Genomic DNA, 25,224 nt, shown 5'->3' on the forward strand with positions numbered 1-25,224 from the left:
GTCTTTCAGTGGCACAAATCTCATTGCCGGGTGTTTTCTGGGTTGATGTGGGCCCTCAGATTTACATTATGTAGCCTTGAGCACTGGACTGAGAAGATCTCTCACACACACATTGAGAGAGAGGCGATTAGCATCAGCTGTGTAAGAGCAGGAAAGTGAGTCTGCCCTTAATAACATCTCATTGATAGAATTTAAATTGGATGTTAAATAACCATTACCGCGGCTGATTGCCTGGCCGGCCCTGGAAAGTGAGGAGGCTTTCTGCCAAAGCCACTCTTCTTCAGATATGTGAAATTGGGGTGAGATTGAATTAGTGCATGGACAATTAGAGGGGTACCATCAGTACCTTAACATAAAAGGGGGTGCGGGTAGATTTAAGTGTTTTAGAGTCTTTCTTTGTCTTTTTCATTCCATGTATGGTCCGTTGACCCATGTTTGTCACCCACCATCCTTCAGATAGAACATTCCTGATGGTGAATAGTGTTTGAATCAGTGGTGTGGGTTTTATTTGAACACTTTGGAAGAGGGGAAGCTGGAGTGAGATATGTGCCTCAACTCACTGCTGTCTGCCTCAAAAGCTATCAAAATAAACAGATAAAGAGAATGAAGCAGTAAATAGAAAAGCTGTCAGTTGGCTCCTCACAACATCAAATATAATGTGGGTGAAGGAGGAGTAGCTAGGGTCATGGCCAACCGCAGCATGACTCGATTCAATTAGACAACTGAAATGACATCACCCGACTGGGAAAAACTCACCAAACAATGCTTGAATGACTCTGTTGGAGACTTTCTGCTGTTTTCCCGCTTCCCGCTTTCATTATCTCTTTAAAGATGGCATGAAATTAAAATTGGAGTATTGGAGTTATTCATACTCAGCACATTTGGCATTTATAAACTTTTTGGGTAAGATGAGACAAGTTTGCACACCTGGAGTTGGAGACTTTCTGCTATTCTTTCCAGCAGATCCTCCCAAGTTCTATCAGGTTTGATTGGGTGGGTGATGGGCAAGGGGGTCTCTCCAGATATGTTCTCTGGCTGGGTCAATCAAGGAATTTCACAGTCCATTAGTCCTTTCACAGTCATCCATTAGTCACTCTTGTGTTGTCTTGGCTGTCAAGTCAAGTCATCTTTATTTATATAGCGCTTTAAAAAAAAAACATTGCGTCAAAGCAACTGAACAATATTCATAAGCAAAACACAACCTATCCTCCAACCTATACGCTTGTATAGGTCGTTTGTGCAAATCCCTGAAATACGACCCATTAGAGCGTATACTACAATTGCGCCCCTATCGGCAAAAGGTCGTTTTCATATTAATGTTTTGTACTCTTTTATTTGCCCTCTGGTTTGTGTTTCGTGTAGCTCAGTTGGTAGATTATTGCGCTGTACCTTGATATGTAATCATGCTATCATGGGTTCGATCCCAGGGAACGGACGTTTACGAAAATGTATATGCTCAATAAATGTGTGTCAGTAATGCAAAATGACAGTTAAAGGTGGTTCATCATTGAATTCATTGATGTTATCTCTGCTCAGTTTAAATAGTTTCTGTGCATTTATTTGCAATCAAGTCAACGATATCGATATCTTTTACTCTTTTACTTAGACACAATACTTATGGCAATGTTTTATTAAGTGTCACAAATTCTCCTACCTTGATTGTGGGAGAAACCAAAGCAAACCCATGCCAACCCAGAGAGGTTAAGCAAACTCCATACAGAAAAATCTCCTGAAAAATCACCTATGATTTAACAGGGATGTCAGTCGGGGGACCCTCTTGCTTTGAGGTGACTGTGCTAGCCACTGAGATACCTTGATATATGCTTTTTCTTTCTTTCTTTCTTTCTTTCTTTCTTTCTTTCTTTCTTTCTTTCTTTTTTTCTTTCTTTCTTTCTTTCTTTCTTTCTTTCAAATTGGTTTGCAAAATTATCACATGAAGAATGGAGTGGTATGGACACTTTAAAAATGCATTGTATTCTGAATATACAGAATGCACTATGCTTCGCATTCGATAATCTTTATTTAGTATGCTAATGGGGTAATTTAAGTTGATCCTCCTACTTGAGCCCTCAGTTCCATTTGAAGTGGTATTTTGTGCTGTGGATTTGTGTTTGTGTGCAACCACTATATCTCAGCTTTGTTAACTGCAATGGAAGTGATCTAGTTTTGTCATGTTATATTGCATCACTCACTGGTAACGGAAACACATTGTTCCATGTGCTATGTAGACCAGGGACAGGCAGCTTCGGTCTGGGATGGGGGGCTCTGTCCAACAGAATTTAGTTTCATTCCTTATCAAATACATCTGACTGTGATTTTCCAGTATCACTAAAGACTTTGGACCTGTTCATATTCAAAATCATCTGTAACACCATGATGTAGCCACTAGTTTCTGATTAATATAATTATAGATCTAATTAATCACAAATGAATCACACAACAGTTTTATCTAAACAAGCCTCCACTTTAGTTTAAGCTATACTAAACAAGCCTGCACTGACAACAATAATTATAAGATAGTAAAAACATATCTGGGTGGTGTAATATGCCATTGTAATGCAATTTCATTAATCAATATATTAATATAACCTATGTTATTTAAATTACTGAAATAGCCTATAAACAATAATGAGCAATAATAATTCTCAATAATATTATATTATTATATAAACATCACATTATTGCTATATTATATAGCAATAATGTGATGACAAATTCAAGTGCACAGCTTCACCTAATTAATTATTAATGTGTTTACAGTGTTGGGAAGGTTACTTTGGAAATGTAATAGGTTACAGATTACAAGTTACCCTGTTTAAAATGTAATAGTAGTGTAACTTTTTCAATTACTTTATTAAAGTAATGTAACTAATTACTTTTGAGTACTTTTTGATTACTTTTCTAAATTTGTGAAAATTAAAGAATAATAAATAAAAGCATATACATCAACTTAAATACAGTTATCTAATAAGCATGTGACGTATTCTGTGTAATAACTCCTGAAACATTGGTGTTTTTTTTAAACTGCTGTCTATGTATATGATGATAGTTTTCTCAAAACAAGTAAAATGCACATGAAGTGACACAGAGCAGTTCTAGAAATTATGTTTATGTGCTCGTGTACTCCTATATTGAGATGGCAGAGGTTGAAAACACTGCAAGCTTCAGTAGGCCTATGTGTAGTAAATGAAACCATGTCTTTGCCATTAATTTACAGGAGGGGCGGACTGGGAAAAAAATTCAGACTGGAAAATTCAAACTCATACAAACAAATTCATGGACAAAACTATTTTTTTGTATGGACCTGACATAAATAAGGTTTAAATCTTTAATTTGGGGACATGCAAAATAATTAAAAGTTCTCTCCTGAACTGCACCTTCACTTCCATTTTTCTCTTCAGTCTCTTTATTTTGCCCTGTTATCCATCTCTCTCAGGACTTTAATACTCAAGATTGAACAAAACTATACTTTACAATACAATACTCTACAATACTACAATATCTTTATAGAAAAATCCTAATACTGTACACGAGTCATGTTTTTCCCTTACAAAAATTAACCTTGCTTTTATTAGCCTATATAAAAGTAAAATAACCTTGTTTTTATTTTTTATTTTTTTTTTTGTTTTGTTTTTTGCAAATGGATTTGTATTTATTTTTAAATAATTAAATAATTAAATAATTTTACATTTTTGGTTACCACAGTTAAACAATAGTAACCATTTTCTCTGGATTTATAGTTAAATATTAAAATGTTAATTTTCGTAAGGGTTGTGTTGTTGTCTGTCGTAGCTCCCCCTAAACCTATAAAAAAATCGGATTTTCTTTCAGATAAATTACTACTGTAACATTACAACAGATAATAATGATGTCCTTTATATAGTATTTTGAGTGATGACTGATGAGCAACGTGCTGCTGCTTGATTAAATAAATAAAAAACAAAGACAAAAAAAGCATCTTTACAGATGAAACTGACCTGAAACCCTGAGCAGTAGTTCTGCTTCTCTGCTCCAGCAGTCCTCTCTCTCACTCTCTCTCTCTCTCTCTCTCTCTCTCTCTCTCTCTCTCTCTCTCTCTCTCTCTCTCTCTCTCTCTCTCTCTCTCTCTCTCTCTCTCTCTCTCTCTCTCTCTCTCTCTCTCTCTCTCTCTCTCTCTCTCTCTCTCTCTCTCGCATTGATTACTCTGAGTCTGATCCAAACCGTTTGGCGGAGGCGCGGAGAGCGCGCGAGTCATGACTAACAATTCATGACTTATTAGAGATTTAATTATCAAATGGCAGATTCGCAAATGATCGCTTTAGTACATTCGGCAGACAATTATACAATAATGATATTAAATAGTAGGTCAAAATCAGCTGCCAGGCCACCGGGAATTGTCCCGGTTCTCCCGGTGTCCAGTCCGCGCCTGATTTCCACAGACATGCAGAATGTGCAAGTCATATATTGCATTTTTGGGGCTTAATATTCACAGACACTAGTCGATGTCATGTTTTGATTCAAGTGTACTGACCTACTTTTGATTTAGTCATCCAAAATGTGGCATATTCCGTCCGCGTTAGGATTTCCGTTTTTATTCTACGAACCAGACTGTATTTCCGCATCCCGGAAATTATTAGAGCGCTATGTCTCAGAATAGTCAGTGCAATTTGGGAAAGAAATCAGTTAAATCTGTATGTGGATGTGTGTAAATATTCAATTGTAATCCCCTTTGTAATCGTTAAAAATTTCATAAGTAACTGTAATTTAATTACTCATTTTTTCGTAGTAACTGTAACTAATTACAGTTACAATAATTTTGTAATTAAATTACGTAACGCCGTTACATGTAACTAGTTACTCCCCAACACTGTGTGTTTAGTTATATCATTTATAATTTAAATTATACAAGAAGAACACCAATAAACTTCGGGTAGGTTTTATTCATTAGGTTTTATTCATTAGCTTACATAAGTTTAGATTTATATTTTTCTTCAGGAAACAGGCAGACTATACAGCAACACAGAAGTAAACAATAAACAATAGAAATGGTAAAACAAAGATTAAATAATTAATACAAATTGTAACCGTTATTAGTAACATTAGGATAAAATATCTCAATATGATATATTGATCGCCATCAGATGCTGAGTCAACAGTATGATTTACTCCCCACCTTAGACTCTCCATCGCTCATGGAATTTAGTGCTTATTATACCTCTTCAACATTCATAAATCACCTTCGTTTACTGATTTTGTCTTTATTTTATGAAACTGATAACCACTAATTCACTGAGTGAAAGGTATTGCCTAGCTATGTACTATATTATATACTATGTACTTCTGCTCGCTTTTCGCACTGACTGACATCCGAAGCACCCATATACAGTTATTACAGTATTTAAATATTTACACAAACATAATCTAGCATGTCTTAAGTGAATGCTTGGGGAACTGTTGGTGCAAAACATGTAATGTGTAACATTATATTAGATCCGTGCATTACAGTTAGTCTGAATACATAGGCCGTCTGTCTCATTAATGATAATCTAACAATAAAAGAAAGATCGCTCTCGACTGAACTACAAACTACAAATAAACTGATTATTAGAACTGCAAAAGTAACGAACACACTGAAGTGATTTTTTGGAACCTTCAGAAAACTTTAACTTGGTTTTTCTCATAACTGACTTTGCTGACTCTATTGACTTCAACAGGTGTAGCGCAGTCATTTTTTACCAGATTCCTATAAATCATATACCATTTTGAAGGTCTTTTAATGGAGTATGTGACAAAAACTAATAACATTTTTTTTGCTCATTGTGACTCTTTTAGCCAGCATTGGTTACAAATGTTTATTTGAAGTGTTAGTTTTTGCATTATTAGTCAAACCTGAACACACATAGTCGAGTCTAAAAAGTATGTAGTCAAGTTCCAGTCACTAACTCAAGTGGCTATCTCTATGTGTCCCCAGTATGTATGTATTTATTTTTAAGGTTATAGGCAGTGAGTAAGCGCAAATCATTTTTAACATCTCAACTACAGAACAGTCTGTTAGGTAAGGTTTTGACAGCCTTTTTTTGTTTTGTAACATTTTTTTTTTCTCCACCAGTTATAAACTTTGATCTCTCACTGGATAATGACCAGTCCAGTGAGTGAAAACTACCAGTTCATAAATATTCCTTGCCATTTGGATAAGGACCACCTGGACTGGCCCCAGTTCTCAGTAAAATAATGCCAGGCTAGTTCCTGAGATGAGAGTTTCAATGTGTGAAGAGTAAGGTTTTTTTTTTTTCTAGTCTGAGATTTTTCCAGGCCTTATAAAGCCCTCCATGGCTGCCACAAGTATCTGAAATGCACCATGTAAAGAGGCTTCACCAACTCTTTTGGATCCCAGAGCTTAACTATGTCCATGATCACTTATCCGATTTTAATTACAGCTGCCTAACCAGAGTCTTGCTCTTTCTTTCTTGTTTACATCCTCCGTATTCTTGGACTGTGCAACCAGGTTCAACAAATGTTTTTTTTTTTTTTTTTTCTCAATGTCAGTTGAAATCCACTGTTCACCCTGCTTAAAATATTTGATCAGCATGGTTTGGTGATGGTTTAGCTTCTGGGCCAGCATAGCTATGCTGTTTACCAGTAGTACTCTCGTTGACCAAAATGGTAATTCTGATGAAGCTAATTGATCAAATCTTGCTGGTTAATTAAAATATCCAGTGGAGACCCAGCACAGCAGCATCATAAAATGGAGACCCGGAAACTGGAGAGCAGTCACTGGCCCATGTCGCATGTTGGGCCCACATTTATGTTGTACCTGTATATCAGAACAGATAGAGTTAGACTGAACACTCATCATGGACAAAATAAAAGGCAAATTATGTTTTTTTTTTTTTTTTTTTTGATTGCAGCATAGTTTACAATATTGCATAAATTTAAACTCGTTTAACAAACATTTTAGAAATTAAAAAGGCATAAAAAGTAGCATTTTAATTTAAGAATTTAACCATTCTCTGCAATTACTTTTTACAGAAATAGTGCTAATTCTCATGCCAGTGTGTCGCCAAAATCTGAGCCTATTTTTCAAAATCTCTGCCTATTTTTTTGGGGGATTACAATCAATGATTGCTGCTTTTCAGAGTTCTGTTTTGCAAGTTAACAACTTAACTTCTCTTCTCTTCTCTTCTCTTCTCTTCTCTTCTCTTCTCTTCTCTTCTCTTCTCTTCTCTTCTCTTCTCTTCTCTTCTCTTCATTTTCTCATTCTCTCATTCTCTCATTTCTCTTTCATCTTTGCAGAGCTAGTATTGTTCAGAGGAAGATCATCTCATTCCAGGATGAAGGATCGCTCACGAAGCGGATATGTGAGAAAGGTAAGTCTTTCATTAGTCTTTTCACAAGTCCACAGCTAGATGGTTTGGCACATTACAAGCAGCACTTATTTGAGGATTGATTGTTACAGCAATCCATTTTGTAAAGAAAGAAAGAAAGAAAGAAAGAAAGAAAGAAAGAAACTTAAATGTATTGTATGATTAAGTGAATGTTCAAAGGTTATGTACCTGGTGGTTTACTGAACCTCTGCTAGACCAGTTTTGATAGAAAGAAAGAAAGAAAGAAAGAAAGAAAGAAAGAAAGAAAGAAAGAGAAAAAATTGGATATACATATTTGTAATAATCCAGCCGCACTCCCTTGTCATTTAGAGGCAATTTATGGAGAAACCACAGACAAACCCCTGCTGGACTGCTGTGCCTGTGGAACTGCCAAATACAGAGTCACATTCTATGGGAACTGGTCAGAGAAACTGCACCCAAAAGACTACCCAAGTAAGATCCTATGTCCTCAATGACATGTGAAGTGTTTACTGTGAAGATACAGTGAGAAGTAAGCCATTTAAAATTTGGAGCAAAACATGATTGATACCACTAATCATTGTGGTTGCTGAAGAGAGGTTTTATTTAAATGTGTATTTTACATTATTTAATGTTTTATTTGTGTTTTATTTATTGACAAGTTTGTTGGACTGGGGCTACAATCCAGATGCATCTGGTGGATAAAGTGTCTTAAAACACTTGGCCTAAAATTCCAACATATTCTTTTTCTGTGAATGTACACATACCAATGACACAAATGGCAAAATCTTACCGTACCACAGAGGGCCACTCATATAATTATCCAGTAAATTGCATTATATGTTTCAAATGGTTAAATTCTAATGCAGTATGGGATATGAATGTTTTCAAGCTTTGTACTCGCATGCTGATCAGTAAGCAGCTACCCAGAAAACCCTAGTAACCGCATAACAATGTGCTAAAAAAAAAAATCCTCTTAACAACTGTATAGCAATGGCTAGCACCCTAGCATTATGAAAGCTTTAATTTGTAGAAAGCAGCAATAGTCATTAAAATAAATGAATAAATAAATAAATAAATAAAATTGCCTAAATAAAATCTAAAATATGTTTTACATTTTACAACAGAAATGACTTTAGATGTGAAATATCTTATATAATATTATCTGTGCAATAATTTCCTCATTATTTTCTCTTAATGGCTGTCCTCTCTTCTTGTCTTTTGTGGTTGGTGTGGATAACCTTGAGAGTGTCTCATTGGGAGTAAATTAAGCCTGGGGATTAGAGTCACTCTCCACTTGAGCTTCTGCAGCTCAGATCAATACTCTGATTAGAATGTACTCTGGGAGCTAGATGAACCTGATAAAGAAAGTGTGGTGCCCTAATTTATGGGCTTAGGAAACAGTGAAAGGCATACGAGTAAAAAGACACACACAGTCATATAGCAGATAAATACAAGGGATTTATGAATATCACATGTGCAAAAAAACATTCCCATGTGCTAGTATAATTACATGCATCCTAAAGAATTTGTGTAAAAGAAAACACACAAACATGCTGCTGTGGACATCTGGAATATATGCAGTGATTATAATTTCATTTTGATGTATTTGCATAAATTACTCTATAAACAGAGCCACTTTAATTAATCACAGCCAAAAGCACATATTATAATTTGTTCCCATGCTACTTTCATTAATGATTGAAGCACATAAGTCAGTCATATTTTGTTCTTTGTTGCTCAAGTGAGGAAATGCTAATGGTGGAATTGGTGTGCGAAGGTTCAGTACTTAGAGTAAGGGGTTTTAATATGTTTTTTCTTGGAAAACAGTGCTAATGATTGTGAAAGACCCTTGCTTGGATAATTGTTGCGAATCAGGTGATGGTGGTAATATCACAAACAATGTTGTCTTTGTAAAAAAAAAAAAAAATTTTGTATTACCATAAATTATATAAAAATAAGGCATGTTTGCACTGAAAATATCGGCAGTGCCCAGATAGCAAAAATCATCTTAGCCAGATTTGGCCTAGGTCCATCGGAAGTTCTGGTCCAGATCCGTGTGTCTTTGGCAAAATGGGCCAATACCGACACAGATCAATTTTTTAGGATCTGGACCGGAATTCACAGTGTGCCCACAGTAAATAAAACAGAAATATTCTGTTATTTAATAGTGTATCTATAGTAAAAAAAAAAAAAAAAAAAAAAAAACGGACACTTTCTGTCATTTAATGATGTATCTAGAGTAAAAAAAACAAAACACAAGGAAAAACAGTTGCTAAACCTGTTCTGTACTTTTCAGTAAAAATAAAACTTATTAATTTAGGCAATATACCTACAGCAAATACACATTTTACTTTTCTGTTAGTTAACAGTGTACCTACAGTATAATGATAATAACTCTTGGTTGAAAACATTCCAAACAGATATATAAACCCCTTGTAAGCCTTCTAAAGCTATTGGTGTCATCTTAGAGATGTAATACAATATGGAGGGCGTGTTTGGACAGTTTGGTCATAAACACAGGCTGAAATAAATGCTCTTACATAAAATGGTAAATATTAATTCATTTATTATTATTTATTCATATCCAATATTTTGTCAAACCACTGTTGAATTAAACAGAAAAGTAGTGTAGATAAAACAACAACATTGGGACATCTCTCAAAAAATATATTTTTTTGAATCATTGTTTTAGATTGTCACTAGTTTGGGTCAAAGTGACCAATTTCACAGATTAACATGTCTGAAACATGCATAAACATTTTCTAAACCCTGTTAGAAAAGGGTTAGAAAAGACAACATAAACCCTGCTGTCCATAATAGCATTGAAACAAACCCAACGCAGTTCAGGAACAGAGTGCAGATTAAGCAAGAAAAAGTGATACATGCATTCTACAGCTACTGTGTGAAAAATAATTAATATGCTGCCAAAAAACATGTTTGTACTATAAAAGTTTGTCACAGTAAATGGAATGAACTATTAAGAACAAAACACAATTTAACAATTCCATCGTTTTGAGTGCCTAGTTGGTAATGGGAGTACCATAGCATGCCTGTTTAGACTGAGACACACAAACACACAACACTCTTTTCTCTCTTTAAGCCAAGCCTTTCACTGCATCGCACATTCAGCCATCCTAGCAAACAACCAACTGACCAAATGAGAAATGAAACAAGCAAGGGTGTAAGGACAGCCAGCATGATAGGAGGAAAATCTATGATGTGTGATAACATTGATATATTGAGATGACAATATGACTTGCCATAAATAAACAAACACTATGGTGTGCATATTAGCTCCGTGGTTGTTTTAAAATTCAGAATAGGACTAGAATTTCTTATTTTAATTATAACTTGCTAGAGCAGCAACAATAAAGTTTACAACAGCAAAGTCACTATACAAACTCAATATCTGACATCACAATACTGGGCAACATTTGCAAAAGAATGAAGAACTCGGGCATCAGTTCTTCCTCCTCCTCCTCTCTCTTTGCTGTTATTTCCTGCCTGCAGGTAACGTTACCTGGTAGAGAGGAGCGGCCGGTTTGCCTCAGCCAGCAGCTGAGTTTACAGAGTTGTGCCAAATGTACAAGATTTCAACAGAATAAGACAGTGTGAGTAACAAAGGAGTTTGTGTTATGACCTTTAAATCTTCCAAGGATTCTGGAAGTCACTCAGGTCTGACAGGCAGATTTGTTGGAATGTTGTACTATTTTGTGCCCTTTTATTCTGCTTTAGACCCACGTTCTGGATTGATACCCAGCAGGCTCCTGTGACAACACAAAAAATTTATCATGTCACTTTTGGCATGGCATTGTAAAACAAAGTATGCTATAAAACGGACAAAGAATTTTGTTTAAAAACATAGGCCTACCTCTGGATAAATTCCAGAGTCAGGGCTGCTCCCTTTGGGGTACATGATGTTCAGCACGTAGAAGAGGCTGAACACATAGCTGACAGCAACCAGAGAACAGCTGATGATGTGGTTGACTTCATCCACTGATATTTTGTATCTTTCTTCAACTGCAAAACATGTAAATAATAAAAATATATATTTTTAATCAATGAATCAAATATACAGCACTTTCAAAAATTTAAGAGCAGACATGAATATCCTCACCCACAACTATGATGCACAGGTTGCTTGGCAATTCTGCTAAGGTATCCTAAAAGAGAGGTGAAGACAAAGACATTTCTGAATCACAAAATGTTGTTTTTCTGTGGAATTTCCCTGCAATGCTCAGGACTCTGTATTGGCAGTGGTAACATTGGTATCAGTGTGTTACTACTTTCCCTACCTACTAAACCAAATTCCAATAAAATGATGAGTTTTTTATGCTGTGTGCTTACTTCTTCGTTTTAGCAGCAGCATCTTTGGCTCCTCTGCAAAGTACTTTATCAGGCCCTGGAGGAGTTTTATTGGATCTATAGTAACTCCTCTGATTCCCATATATTTTTCAGCAAAATTATCAACATCATCAACCTTTGCAACAATATATAGTTTGCCACAATTAGATTAGGATTTTGTAGTAAAATTGTCACGTACGGGAACACAGGAGACGGAAGATCCAAGTGCAGTGTGAGCTTTAATAGGGTAATCCAAAATCAGCACTAAAACAAGCAGAGGTGATAACCAAACAAATAAACAGGGAACAAGAAACTAGAACACAAGGAACGCGAGGAAACTTGGTGACGGAAAGTAAGGACTCCATGAAAACAAATGGAAACAGACCGGATTATATAGGCAGGGTAATGACTATCAAGTGAAGACACCTGAGTGCAATTAACAGGAGTGCAATTACTGTGATGAAGGGACAAGGCTTTGTGGGAATTGTAGTGCCTGCAGTGAGGTGCCTATGGGGAAGTGAGACCACTAGTGGACACCCAGGGAAACAGAGACCAGACACCGTGACATTACCCCCTCCTCCACGGAGCAGCTACCAGATGCTCCACCCGAACCCAAGAACAGACCAAAGAACACAGAGACCAGGAGGGAGGTTGACCGGCGGAGGATCAGGGGGAGGGACGGAGAACCAGGTAATATAGGGAAACAGAGACAAGAAGTGCAAAAAAACAAGGAGACCAGGAGGGAGGTGGACCGGCGGAGGACCAGGGGGAGGGACGGAGGGCCAGGTAATAGAGGGTAACAGAGACATGAAGTGTCAAAAAACAGAGACGTGGAGAGGCTTTGGTAGTTCGGCAGAGACATGGAGAGGCTCTGGTAGTTCAGCAGAGACGTGGAGAGGCTCTGGTAATTCCGCAGACTTTAGACTGGATTCAGGAAGATCAATGGTGACTTGACTCTGCTCATGAAGATCATTGGTGACCTGACTCTGCTCATGAAGATCATTGGTGACCTGACTCTGCTCATGAAGATCATTGGTGACCTGACTCTGCTCATGAAGATCATTGGTGACCTGACTCTGCTCATGAAGATCATTGGTGACCTGACTCTGCTCATGAAGATCATTGGTGACCTGACTCTGCTCATGAAGATCATTGGAGACCTGACTCTGCTCATGAAGATCATTGGTGACCTGACTCTGCTCATGAAGATCATTGGTGACTTGCATTTGCTCATGAAGAACAATGGTGACTTGCCTTTGCCCATGAAGATCACTGGTGACTTGCCTTTGCACATGAAGATCAATGGTGACTTGACTTTGCCTATGAAGAACACTGGTGACTTGACTTTGTCCTTGAAGATCACCGGTGACTTGACTTGACTCCTGAGGTCTAACTATGGTAGTGCTTGACTCTGGAGTGTCAACAGTGACTTGACCTGACTCTGGAGTGTCAACGGTGACCTGACCCGACTCCGGAGGGTCAACGGTAACCTGACCCGACTCTGGAGGGTCAACGGTGACCTGACCCGACTCTGGAGGGTCAACGGGAACCTGGCCCGACTCTGGAGGGTCAACGGGAACCTGGCCCGACTCTGGAGGGTCAACGGGAACCTTACTCGACTCTGGAGGGTTAACTGTGGCTGTCATCTTGTGCAGAGGCGCTGGACAAGCAGCCATCTTGTGCCATGACTCTGGACCGGCAGCCATCTTGGGCAGTGGCTCTGGACCGGCGACCATCTTGGGCAGTGGCGCTGGACCGGCGGCCATCTTGGGCAGTGGCGCTGGGCCGGCGGCCATCTTGGGAAGTGGCGCTGGGCTGGCGGCCACCTTGTGCTGTGGCGCTGGGCTGGCGGCCATATTGTGCAGTGGTGCTGGGCTGGCGGTCCTACTGTCTGTAGACCCCGGTCTAGAGTCGGCCATCCCACTGGGAGAGACAGGTGTGGCTGAGGTATTCCACTGAGATCGATGTTGTAGGTAACTGGTGAACCCCCAAAAGTCCAGGATCTCCAGCCCCTTCATCTCCCACCCAGGCAAAGGGTCATCCAGGCAGCCGTTAAATAGGTCCTTCAGGGCCTCATCATTGTACCCCAATCCTACCACCAACGTCCAGAATTCCTGTGCTACACCACCCACCTCACTCCCCCTTTGACGGAGGGTGGTTAATTTACTGAATCTTCTCCTCCGCTCCTCCATGCTGGCTGGGGAACGGAGAAAAAAAATCCCACACCGCTGGATCTGATGTGATGGAGTCCTTCTGTCACGTACGGGAACATAGGAGACGGAAGATCCAAGTGCAGCGTGAGCTTTAATAGGGTAATTCAAAATCAGAACTAAAACAAGCAGGGGTCATAACCAAACATCAGTCCAAACAAACAAACAGGGAACAAGAAACTAGAACACAAGGAACGCGAGGAAACTTAGTGACGGAAAGTAAGGACTCCATGAAAACAAATGGAAACAGACCGGATTATATAGGCAGGGTAAGGACTATCAAGTGAAGACACCTGAGTGCAATTAACAGGAGTGCAATTACTGTGATGTAGGGACAAGGCTTTGTGGGAATTGTAGTGCCTGCGGTGAGGTGCCTATGGGGAAGTGAGACCACTAGTGGACAACCAGGGAAACAGAGACCAGACACCGTGACAAAAATATTGAAGTAAACTTACAGTTAAACAGCCAAACACAGATATGGCAGACCTGCCTGCAGCAAGCAACAGTTTATTTAACCTTACTAACAAACGTAAATGTTGGATTAAGTTCACTCAAAGCTCACTCAAAATGGCCCTACATTAAAAGAGATCCTTCATTTAACATTTAGCCCCCAAAAAGACACCACTGATGTCGCACATCAACACGTTAACTACTGTCTTAACCACGACCGAACATTTAACAGTTAACGTTTGCAGCTTACAATACCAAGAAAACACTAACGTTATCTTGTATGACATTTCATAATTTACCTTTTATACACAAAGTGGAGCTGGAGATTAAGCTATTGCACATTTACAGCCAGCTTGTTAACACAGAGGAGATTTTTTTCTTTTTTTTCAAGCAGTCAAAATCTCCCGCTCCAAATAAAAATACTGACAATAGTAAGGTAAATTAACAGACCCACTGCCACAAAGAATGGAGAAGCAAAATAAGGCATGATAACTTGCTCTGACCTAATATTACAAAAAACTAATCGTACAAACCTGGTTGGTTTTAAATCTTCTAAGAAAAAACAGCTCTTTAATCTCCCTAACCAAGCGCCGGTTAATAACAGCAGCTCACGAACGTTAAGTTGGCTTACGTTAGAGTTACAGTAGGAATAGCAAACGGAAATTCAAAATGGTATACACACGATGAACCCAGACAATATAACATTTAAAACTACTGCAAATTAAACAGTCACTTGTCATGTCCAAGGCAGTTGCAGCAGAGATCAAAGTCCCATAATACAATTTGAAACGTAAATAAACAGAAATACACCCGTAAATGATGTTATATGGAACATTTCTGTAAAAATATACAGTCATACAACTGTTAATAAACAGATATTTCTTAGAGTATATATATATATATATATATATATTCACAAAAACTTATCATTTCACTGGATAATAAGAATTTTAAAACGGAGGGGAATACTATTATGAAATAAAGGTTATTCTCAAAAACCTGTTGGACACAATTATTGGCTGCCCTAGAAATTCTTAGGAGTACAATATCTCTGAAGTATATTGCCATTCCTATTCACAATTTTGAGCACTCCAGCATGATTATAATCATGAAATTATCCAGCCATGGCTACCTGTTTCACAGAAATATAAAGAGGAGGGAAAACAAAGCCCAAATTCCCTTAATCATCCATTACAATGAGAAAAACCAAAAGAATATATTTCTGATGTGCAGCAAAAGATAATTGAGCTTCACAAATTGGTGAAGTGGCTTTAAGAAAAGAGCTAGAGCAGTGAAAATTCCCATTTCCACCATCAGGGCAATAATTAAGAATTTCCATTCAACATAAAATGTTACGAATCTGCCTGGAAGAGGACGTGTGTCTATATCGTCCTAATGTGTGGTGAGAAGGAGAGTTTGAGTGGCTAAAGACTCTCCAAGGATCTCAGCTGGAGAACTGCAGAAAATAGTTGAGTCTCTGGTCCAGAAAACCTTTAAAAAAATTGTCAAACAGAAGCTTTAAAAAAATTGTAAACAGAACCTACATCACCACCATGTTGTTTGGGAGGGTTTCAAGAAAAAAATATCCTAGCTCATCCAAAAACAAACTAAAGCATATTCAGTTATCAGACATGACTGGAACTTCAAACAGGACTGGCTTCTATGGTGAGATGGAACTAAAAAATGAGCTTTTTAGCAGCAATCAATCAATATGGGTTTGGTGAACACAGAGACAAAAAGTACCCCATCTGTACAATGAAATATACTGCTGTGTTTTTGATGTTCCGGGCCTATATTTCTGCTGGAGAACCTGGACATCTTGCTTAAATACATGTATTCCATCAAATACCAACAGATAAAAAAATCAGTAAGTGACTGACTCTGTTGGAAATCTTAAAATGGGCCATGTTTGGATCTTCCAACCGTACAATAATTCAAATACAAACCTCAAAAACAACACAGAAATGGGTCACTGAGCACAAAACCAAGCTTCTGCTATGGCCATTCCAGTCCTCTGACCTGAACCCTAGAAAATGAGAGGAGTGAACTCAAGAGAAGAAAGCACCAACATGGAGCTGGGAATCTAAACGTTCTGGAGTGATTCTGGATGAAGGAATTGTCTGTAATCTCCTGTCAGGTGTTCTCTTACCTCATCAGGCATTATGGGAGAAAATTTAAACATGTTAAACTGGCAAATGGAGGTTTCAAAAAGTATTAAATAAAAGGGGGACGTTAATTGTGGCCAACGTGTATTAGAGAAAAACCTTTATTCCATAATGATATTTCCCCCCATTTTAAATTCTTATTATCCAATGAAAGGATACATCTGTGTGATAAAAAAGGATCAAAAAGATTAACAATGCAGATCAATTTTCACAGCCTTCTTTGATCATATTTACCAAGGGGGCTGATATTTTTAGCCATGACTGTATGTGTGTGTGTATGTGTGTGTGTGTGTGTGTGTCTTCAGTGTCACATGATCCTTCAGAAATCATTTTAATATGCTTTTCTGCTGCTCTAGAAACATTTCTGATTATTTTCAATGTTGTAAAACATTTCAATATATTCAGAAAACATGATATACAACCATTCAATGTTTGATGCGTGTGTGTGTTATTTAATAGAAATTACTGTTTTTATTTAGCATACAGGCTTTAAATTTATAAAAGTAAAAACATTTCTAATGTGTCAAAATTATACTTCAGATAAATTATGTTCTTTTAAACTGTATATTCATCAAAACATCATAAAAATATTTCCAGGAAATATTAAGCAGCAAAAACTATAGATAACTAAATACCAATAAAAATCCAGCACTAAAGCAGGATGTTAGAATGATTTCTGAGGTTCATGCACTGAAGACTGCAGTAATGATGCTAACAAACATTGTAATAATATTTTACATTACTTTTTTTTACTATTTTTGATCAAATAAAATGCATACAGCCTTAAGAGTTAGCACTTAATCGTTAACAGTGCTAGCTCATCACTACAATTACCTTGCAGCAATCTTAATAACAATTTATAGAAGCAGTTAAAATGACTAAAGTTTAAATTAAGTAATTAAGTTAAAATGTGTTAATTACATAAAATACAGACCTCTGGACATTTTCTTCATGTTAGGAAATCCGCATAAGTGTTCGCCAACATTACAGTCCGACACCAATAAAAAGAAAGCAATAAAAACACCAAACAGAGTTATCAAGAACACAGCATAATAAGAAATAAATTTATTACTAGAACAGTTCATTTATTACTAATCACACAGTGTGACATTCCTTTGTGAGGTTTTTGATAGGGATGTAATGATTAACCACGAGCCGGTTGAAAATAGATTCAAATATGTGACTATTCAAATCAGTTGAGATGTTAAACAAATTGTGATTCAATTAGGGGTAGGAGTTTACATGAATGTATGTCCGAGGGGAACTTACTGTCTTTAAAATGTTTAGATGGTATGTTTTTTTATTTTCATCTTGCCTCTGTGTAAAGCACATGAAAGTTAATAAGTGCAGTGCTTCTTTGTTTACAGCGGTAACCAAGGAAACACTTTAAGCGCCACCTGCCGGCAGTGAATCAGCATCTCGTTCCAGTGGTGGACAGTAACGGAGTAGCTTTACTTCGTTACTGTACTTAAGTACATTTTTCAAGTATCTGTACTTTACTGGAGTAGTTTTATTTTGAGTAACTTTTACTTTTACTTCACTACATTCCGAAGCATAAGATCGTACTTTTAACTTCACTACATTTCATAAAACATATCGTTACTCCCTATAATATATCACGTGCTCTGACACGCAGAAGTGGTGTCTGATTCATCATGAACTAGTCTTTTCAAAATAAACTTTTAAATTGGATTTAAATTATCCGACTGCAGCTGTTCTGGAGTCGACCACTCACTGATTCAAATGAATCGTTTAGTGCGAGTCTATAGAAGTAAGAACCGGGAGATGCTCAGTCAGGACAGTTGACGGGCCACTGCTGCGCGTCGTCATGAAAGCTTATCATTTTCACGTGTTTTTAAATTACCACTTGTCGATTTAAACATTAAAGCATCCAAACACAAGACACGAAAACAGAGTAGCTGGTTACTCGCGCGCTGTTTTCGGTGCTAACCGAGTTCTCTTCTGCGAAGTTCTACTCGAAGTCCCTCCTGCACCTGCACCTTTTTGATATGTATATTTTACTAGTAGGTACAGGACACTAATACATTTATGTAAGTGAGTATTAGCAAACTGTGACATATTATACCCAAGGAATCTTCATACAGTGAACTACTAGTGAAATAGATAGATATAATGTTTTTATCTCTCTATCTATATATAAAATGGATAAAAGCGTCAGCTAAATGAATAAATGTAAATGTAAATGTAAAATTGGGACCAAAAATTATTCAGCACCCTATAAAGCACCATGCATTGCTTATGTTTTTTTTTTCTCTGAATTGCTAATGCAACCTTTTCACACCACAGTCTGAACAAAATGAAGCATTGCTTGGTAATTGGTCAACACATTATTGATAGTTGTATAAATATTGTAACAGTGTTCTGTAGTTTTGGTTGATTTTAATCCATTAAATAGATTTCTATCAAAGTTATGACATTATCAAGACGAATTTGTTCTGACACAGTTTAACTATAAGTTCTTGTCATAGTTTATAACCATTTTAGAAGCAATAGCAAATAAACTGTAATAATGTGAGAAATGTTGAAGGTGTCTGAATAAATTTTGGTTTGATTGTATTTCATTTTTACATTGAAGACTATCCAGTGCTATTTTACATTTAATTATTCGGTTTCTATACCTGGACACCTACAAACTTGAAAAAAAAAAAACTTAAACATTGTGTAAATAGCACAAATAAATAAAAATGAACGAACATACAGATTAAACCATATCAAACAGGGCCCACTGGTAAAACCTTCAGCGGGGCCCCTCAAACCCCAGCTACGGCCCTGGATGTTGCTAAAAGTAAGTTATTAATGTCGAAATTTAGGATTAATTATTGTAACTGAAAATCATATTCAGGTCAAAATTGTCAGTTGTTTGGGAACTAAATCCGCTGTGAAGAGTGATCTATTTGAGCCCACTGAAATGCTCGAGTGCAGACGATGCAGACACATCAATCATCTCTGTGTTTTAGGTAAAAAAAAAATAAAAAAATAACCATTAAACTAACACAGATTAAATAAAATAACTCATGCATGTTCAAATTCCCCGCTGCCGTAATATTAACAGTTTTATTAAAATGCTACCATGTCCTATGTGATGTCTGATTTTATATTGTTTATCAACAGTAAAGTTATATTGTTTGGATTAACTAGACGAGTAGACAGACATGAATGTTTATTCATAACCGTACTGAAAATAAGTAAATATTGTTAGCTGATGCTAACTGTCTAGCTAACAAGCTTGCTGGTTCTAATAACTACAGTAATTATCCAAGTGGGAAGAGATGCACCCCGTTTGGCCAGGGGTGTTTTTACACCACAGACAAGGTTTGAAAAGGAAAAAATCATTATGAAAATATAATTATATTTTCTTTAAAATGTTCTTCCTAACTTCAGGCCTTATTATCATGTCATATGATGTTCTGTAAAACAACAAACTTTAAAATACTTTTTATTTACTGGTGAAAATTAAATTAAATTAAATTAAGTAGCCTATATAAAATTGCAAACATCTATCTTTCAGTGCTTTTTTACTTAAGTACATAAAATATTTAGTACTTTTGTACTTTCACTTGAGTAAAATTGAAAAAGGAGTACTTTTACTTTTACTGGAGTAATATTTTACTATACGTATCTGTACTTTTACTCAAGTACTTGATCTGTGTACTTCGTTCACCACTGTCTCGTTCAGATCATCTGCTGTCTCTGTTTCATGCTGATATTTTGTATAGCTTTCAGATCTCATGAAAAAACTTCAACCATTTAAAGTTTTGGCCAATTTGGGTGAATTGGTCACACTTTAGTTTGGCGACCAATTATCATTGTTAACTAATTATAAATTACTCTTTACGACTCGTGCCTCGATAAATTCCTAATTTGCTGCTTATGAACAGTAAGGTAGTTGTTAAAATAAGCATGGGATAGGCTTATGGGATCTAAAATATGGTCATTCTGAATAACATAAATATGTGCTTTAAAAGTGCTTATAAACAGTATGCCAGTATAGACATATACTGTAGCATGTATAGACATGCTAAATCCAAACTGCCATCCGGGCGAAATAAGACTGTATAAAACGTATGATTGAAATCATACTAATCCATATGAATTTTGCCAAAAACAAAACAGTTCTCAATTGAGATTGCTACATGTGTGACTTCATCATATAATTACTATTAATTAATAATATTGATAGTTCATCGTCTAGCTGACTACGTCTTGTATTATTATTATTATTTTTTATTTTTTCTAAAATCCTGTCAAACGTGCACAAACTACTAGCTACTACTAAATATTGTAGAAACATAATTTTCTGTAAAGTTGCTTTGTAACGATTTGTATTGTAAAAAGCGCTATACAAATAAACTTGAATTGAATTGAAAAATTGAGAGTGTGTGAATGTCACTGTTTACATTTATAAATTTCATAAAGCTTCATTTCAAAACAACTATCTCGTCGACCCAGTAGATCAAGGACATTTTTTAAGGTTTTTGTTTATTTGTTTTTTTGCCCAGGTAAATACATCAACATATTTTTTGAAGCAGATAGAAAGGAGAAATAGAGAGATACTGTGTTTGGCAGGACATATAAAAATAAGCATTGGAACATCAGAGCGCATCAGTGAGATTTGATACAGGTCTGACGGATTGAACGGATTAGTGGCACAGAGAGGATGTGGTAGGCAGTTCTTCACAGAGCCAGTGTGAACACTGTCATGCCAGTGGAATAGCTTAAATTGGTGAGTAGAAATTAGATTGGGGGCTTTAAAGGCCCAGACTGAGAGATCTGGAACTTAATACCTCAGGGTAGAGATTTTCCTACAAGGTGACTTTATTGTTAGAGCAGGACATTATAAAGCTGAAAGAGAAGTGAAGTAATATCATAACTTTTGTATAGATATGATGTGTCATTTGTGGAACTATTTTCAGTATTCTGAGAAGAACTGTCTGTCATTTCTCCTGCATAATGTAGCTCCATAATCTAATACACTATTAATAATATATGAAGTGCATAATTTGTGGTAAGGTTGAACTTGTTATTTAAGGACTGGGATACAGGGACAAATCGAGGACACATACTCAAAAAAGCCCTTGATAGAGCTATTTCAGAGTTTTTTGGCCGGCCCCTGTGGGAGGACCCCATTTTGTGGGAGGTGTAAACCATTTATGTGACATTTGTGGAAGGCATCATGAAATAGTTGTACAAGGGACACAAAGATCCACTAAAGCTTCACACTGCTCCTGCACAATAGAGGGACATTTTCTGACTGTCCGATAAGCAGAGTTAATTATTTTCATGATTATAGTGTTATGAAAAATGCTAGATTTGTACTTTTATGATTACCGTAGCACAGTAATATATATATATATATATATATATATATATATATATATATATATATATATTATATAAATTAACTTTTCCACAACATTCTAATTTATTGACCTGTATTTTTAGTCCAGTGCCTCTATATAAGTTTAGAATTGACCAATTTCAGAGGCTGTCATATGTAGATAAACTTACTATGTTGTGTATTTTTCGTCAGTTTCAATACGAAAAATAACTTTCATATTGATTTAATGGGTTTATTGCATTTTGAAAAAAATAAAAAAGTATCATGGACTGCATTTTGGGAAAAATAGTAATTAATACTTATAATTAATCTTTGAAAATCAAAACCTGGATTTAAATTTTTTATGTTATTATAACCTAAAGATGCTATGTGAATGTTTGAAACAGAAAATAGTGGTTTTCATCTTGCCACATTCTTGGTAAAGAAAACACATTTTTACTCAAATTAATCAAAATGGATTTATTTTGGAACCAAACAATCATATATGCGCCCTGGGTCTTCCAAGCTTTTTTAATGGCAGTGGTCAAGATTTTGAAGCAAAATAAAGTGTGACCGTCCCTTATAAAAAGTATTCGACGTGGCTCCGGAAGGTTATTAAATGCCTTCTGAAATGAAACATTTGTGTAAAAAAATAAATAAATAATCCATAATTACAACATTATACACTGTCATATGGCCTCCTACGAATGCGGCCCCTGCAATACTGGCTGAAACTCCAGGTCCCACTACATGCTTGGCGGCACGGCCGCTTTCGCATCAGGGTCAACCAGGCCTGTCTAGCAGCCCTGGAGCCTTGGATGAACCCTGTTTGGTTCAGTCGTAGAGTACCCCTACAGGCGGTTTCCAGATGGACTCTCAACAGATGCGTCCAACCTGTGTTGAGGTGCTCTGTGCGAGGGCAGACCAGCCTTCGGCTCGTGGTCGCACGAGGAAAGCCATCTCCATATCAACTGCCTTGAGATGCTGGCAGTAGAACGAGCCCTTCAATCCTTTCAGGCGATCCTGGAAGGGTGCCACATCCTAGTCCAGTCGGACAGCATGACAGTGGTGTCCTACATAAATCACCAAGGCGGCCTTACGTCCAGCCGCCTCTGCGCACTGGCAAAGCGCCTCTTGGAATGGGCATTACCCAGGTTGCGATCGCTCAAGGCGACACATACCTGGCAAGACGAATTTGGGAGCAGACATGCTTTCGCGGAGCAATATCCCCTCGGACGAGTGGATGCTCCATCCCCAGACAGTTCTCAAAATCTGGGAGATTTTCAGAAAGGCAGAGGTCGACATCTTCGCCTCAGAAAGCAACTCTCATTGCCCAACTTATTTTTCAAAGGACACAGATGCGCTGGCCCACGGCTGGCCCAGCCTCCTTCTTTATGCTTTTCCCCCGATCGCTCTGATCCTTCAGGTCATCAGACGAGTCAGGGAAGACAGGCACAGAGTCCTCCTGGTGGCCCCACTCTGGAGGAGCCAAGTTTGGTCCTCGGAGCTATTCAGGCTTTCCATGAAAGCCCCATGGCCGATCCCCCTGAGGCGGGACCTCTTCTCTCAGGCGAACAGGACAATCTGGCATCCACAGCCAGAACGCTGGGCTCTGCATGTATGGTCCCTCGATGGGAGCCTCTGAGCCTCCCCGGGGACGTGCTACACACCATTGCTCAGGCAAGAGCCCCGTCTACAAGACGCCTCTACGCCCAGAAATGGTCAGTCTTCCTTGACTGGTGCTCAGCACAAAACGAAGACCCTGTTGAGTGTGACGTATCTCCGATACTTTCATTCCTCCAAGAGCGTCAAGACAGGGGTCTCACCCCTTCCACGCTCAAGGTTTACGTAGCAGCCATCGCAGCATTTCATGCTCCTATTGCTGGCCAATCAGTGGGTCGAAACAGCCTCATTGTGCGTTTCCTGAGAGGTTCTAGGCGGTTGAAGCCCCCACGTCCTCTCACCGTTCCCACTTGGGACCTTCACACGGTCCTTGGAGCATTCAAAGGACCTCCCTTTGAACCGCTGCGGTCAGCTGACCTTCGGCCCCTAAAGCTCAACACCGCTCTGCTACTTACTCTAGCATCGTTCAAGCGTGTTGGCGATTTGCAGGCCCTTTCGGTGAGCCCTGCATGCCTTGAGTTTGGGCCCAATGACTCGAAGGTCATTTTAAAACCCAGGCATGGCTACGTCCCTAAAGTGCTCTCGACGCCATTCAGAGCACAGGTGATTTCCCTCTCAGCTCTGCCTCCGTTGTCAGGTGAGCGAGAGCTGGATTTACTCTGCCCAGTGAGGGCTTTGAGAATATACATTGAGCGGTCACAGCTGTTCAGGCAATCTGACCAGCTTTTTGTCTGCTTTGGTGGCCGCACCAAGGGGTCTTCGGACTCAAAGCAACGCCTCTCGCGTTGGATAGTTGTAGCTATCGCCTTATGTTACTCCTCTATGGGCCTTGAGTGGAGTAAGAGCCCACTCTACTAGAGGGATGGCTTCTTCTTGGGCCTGGTCTAGTGGTATCTCTATCAAGGACATCTGTGAGGCGGCCGGCTGGTCCTCGCCGTCCACTTTTGTCAATTTCTATAACTTGGATATCCCGACCTTGCACGCTTGGGTTCTTTCGGTTTGATACGACGACCTCTATCAGACTCCATCATCATACCACCTCCAGGGAGCTAGCTCCCTCTTAGCAGTGTAGCATCAAGGGTTCGACGGCTCCGGCCCTCTCACTTATTCTCTGGACCCCAGGGTGTTCAAGATAAGTCTTGAAGTGAAGAAAGTGAAGTGACATTCAGCCAAGTATGGTGACCCATACTCAGAATTTGTGCTCTGCATTTAACCCATCCGAAATGCACACACACAGAGCAGTGAACACACACACACTGTGAGCACACACCCGGAGCAGTGGGCAGCCATTTATGCTGCGGCGCCCGGGGAGCAGTTGGGGGTTCGATGCCTTGCTCAAGGGCATCTAAGTCATGGTATTGAAGGTGGAGAGAGAACTGTACATGCACTCCCGCCACCCACAATTCCTGCCGGCCCGGGACTCGAACTCACAACCTTTTGATTGGGAGTCCGACACTCTAACCATTAGGCCACGACTTCCCTGCCGTGGCACGGCGCGGTTGAATTCGTTCCCCATACGCAGTATGAGTGAAGTATCGAAAGGGAACGTACTCGGTTATGAACGTAACCTCGGTTCCCTGAGATACGGAACGAGTACTGCGTTATATGCCGTGCCACGAGGCTGCGGCTTCAGTGTTGTCTCTTCAGTCGTATGACCTGATTTCCTCTGGCGATTGCCTGCTTATATAGCCATTCGCCCCGCCCATTTTGGCGGGCTTTGGCGCGCTGCATCGCCACAGGCTCGCGCAGCTACGCAGCGCTGTCATTGG

The 25,224-nt window shown here is 38.4% G+C and overlaps 1 protein-coding gene and 1 long non-coding RNA gene across 2 annotated transcripts in view; one reads left to right on the plus strand and one right to left on the minus strand.

Annotated features, from left to right (window-relative positions):
• LOC132101326 (uncharacterized) overlaps positions 1-25,224 on the minus strand; it is a 963,607-nt gene that overhangs the window by 831,025 nt on the left and 107,358 nt on the right. The gene's annotated exons all lie outside the window — the stretch shown is intronic.
• The window catches only part of spon1a (spondin 1a), a 245,139-nt gene that overhangs the window by 61,386 nt on the left and 158,529 nt on the right, over positions 1-25,224 (plus strand). The window contains exons 4-5 of the mRNA XM_059506198.1: positions 7,273-7,346; positions 7,674-7,796. Coding sequence (XP_059362181.1) covers positions 7,273-7,346; positions 7,674-7,796 — 197 coding nt within the window. The remainder of the gene's footprint in view (positions 1-7,272; positions 7,347-7,673; positions 7,797-25,224) is intronic.

This window comes from Carassius carassius, chromosome 23 (assembly GCF_963082965.1).
Source record: "Carassius carassius chromosome 23, fCarCar2.1, whole genome shotgun sequence".
NCBI classification, from domain to species: Eukaryota; Metazoa; Chordata; class Actinopteri; order Cypriniformes; family Cyprinidae; genus Carassius; species Carassius carassius.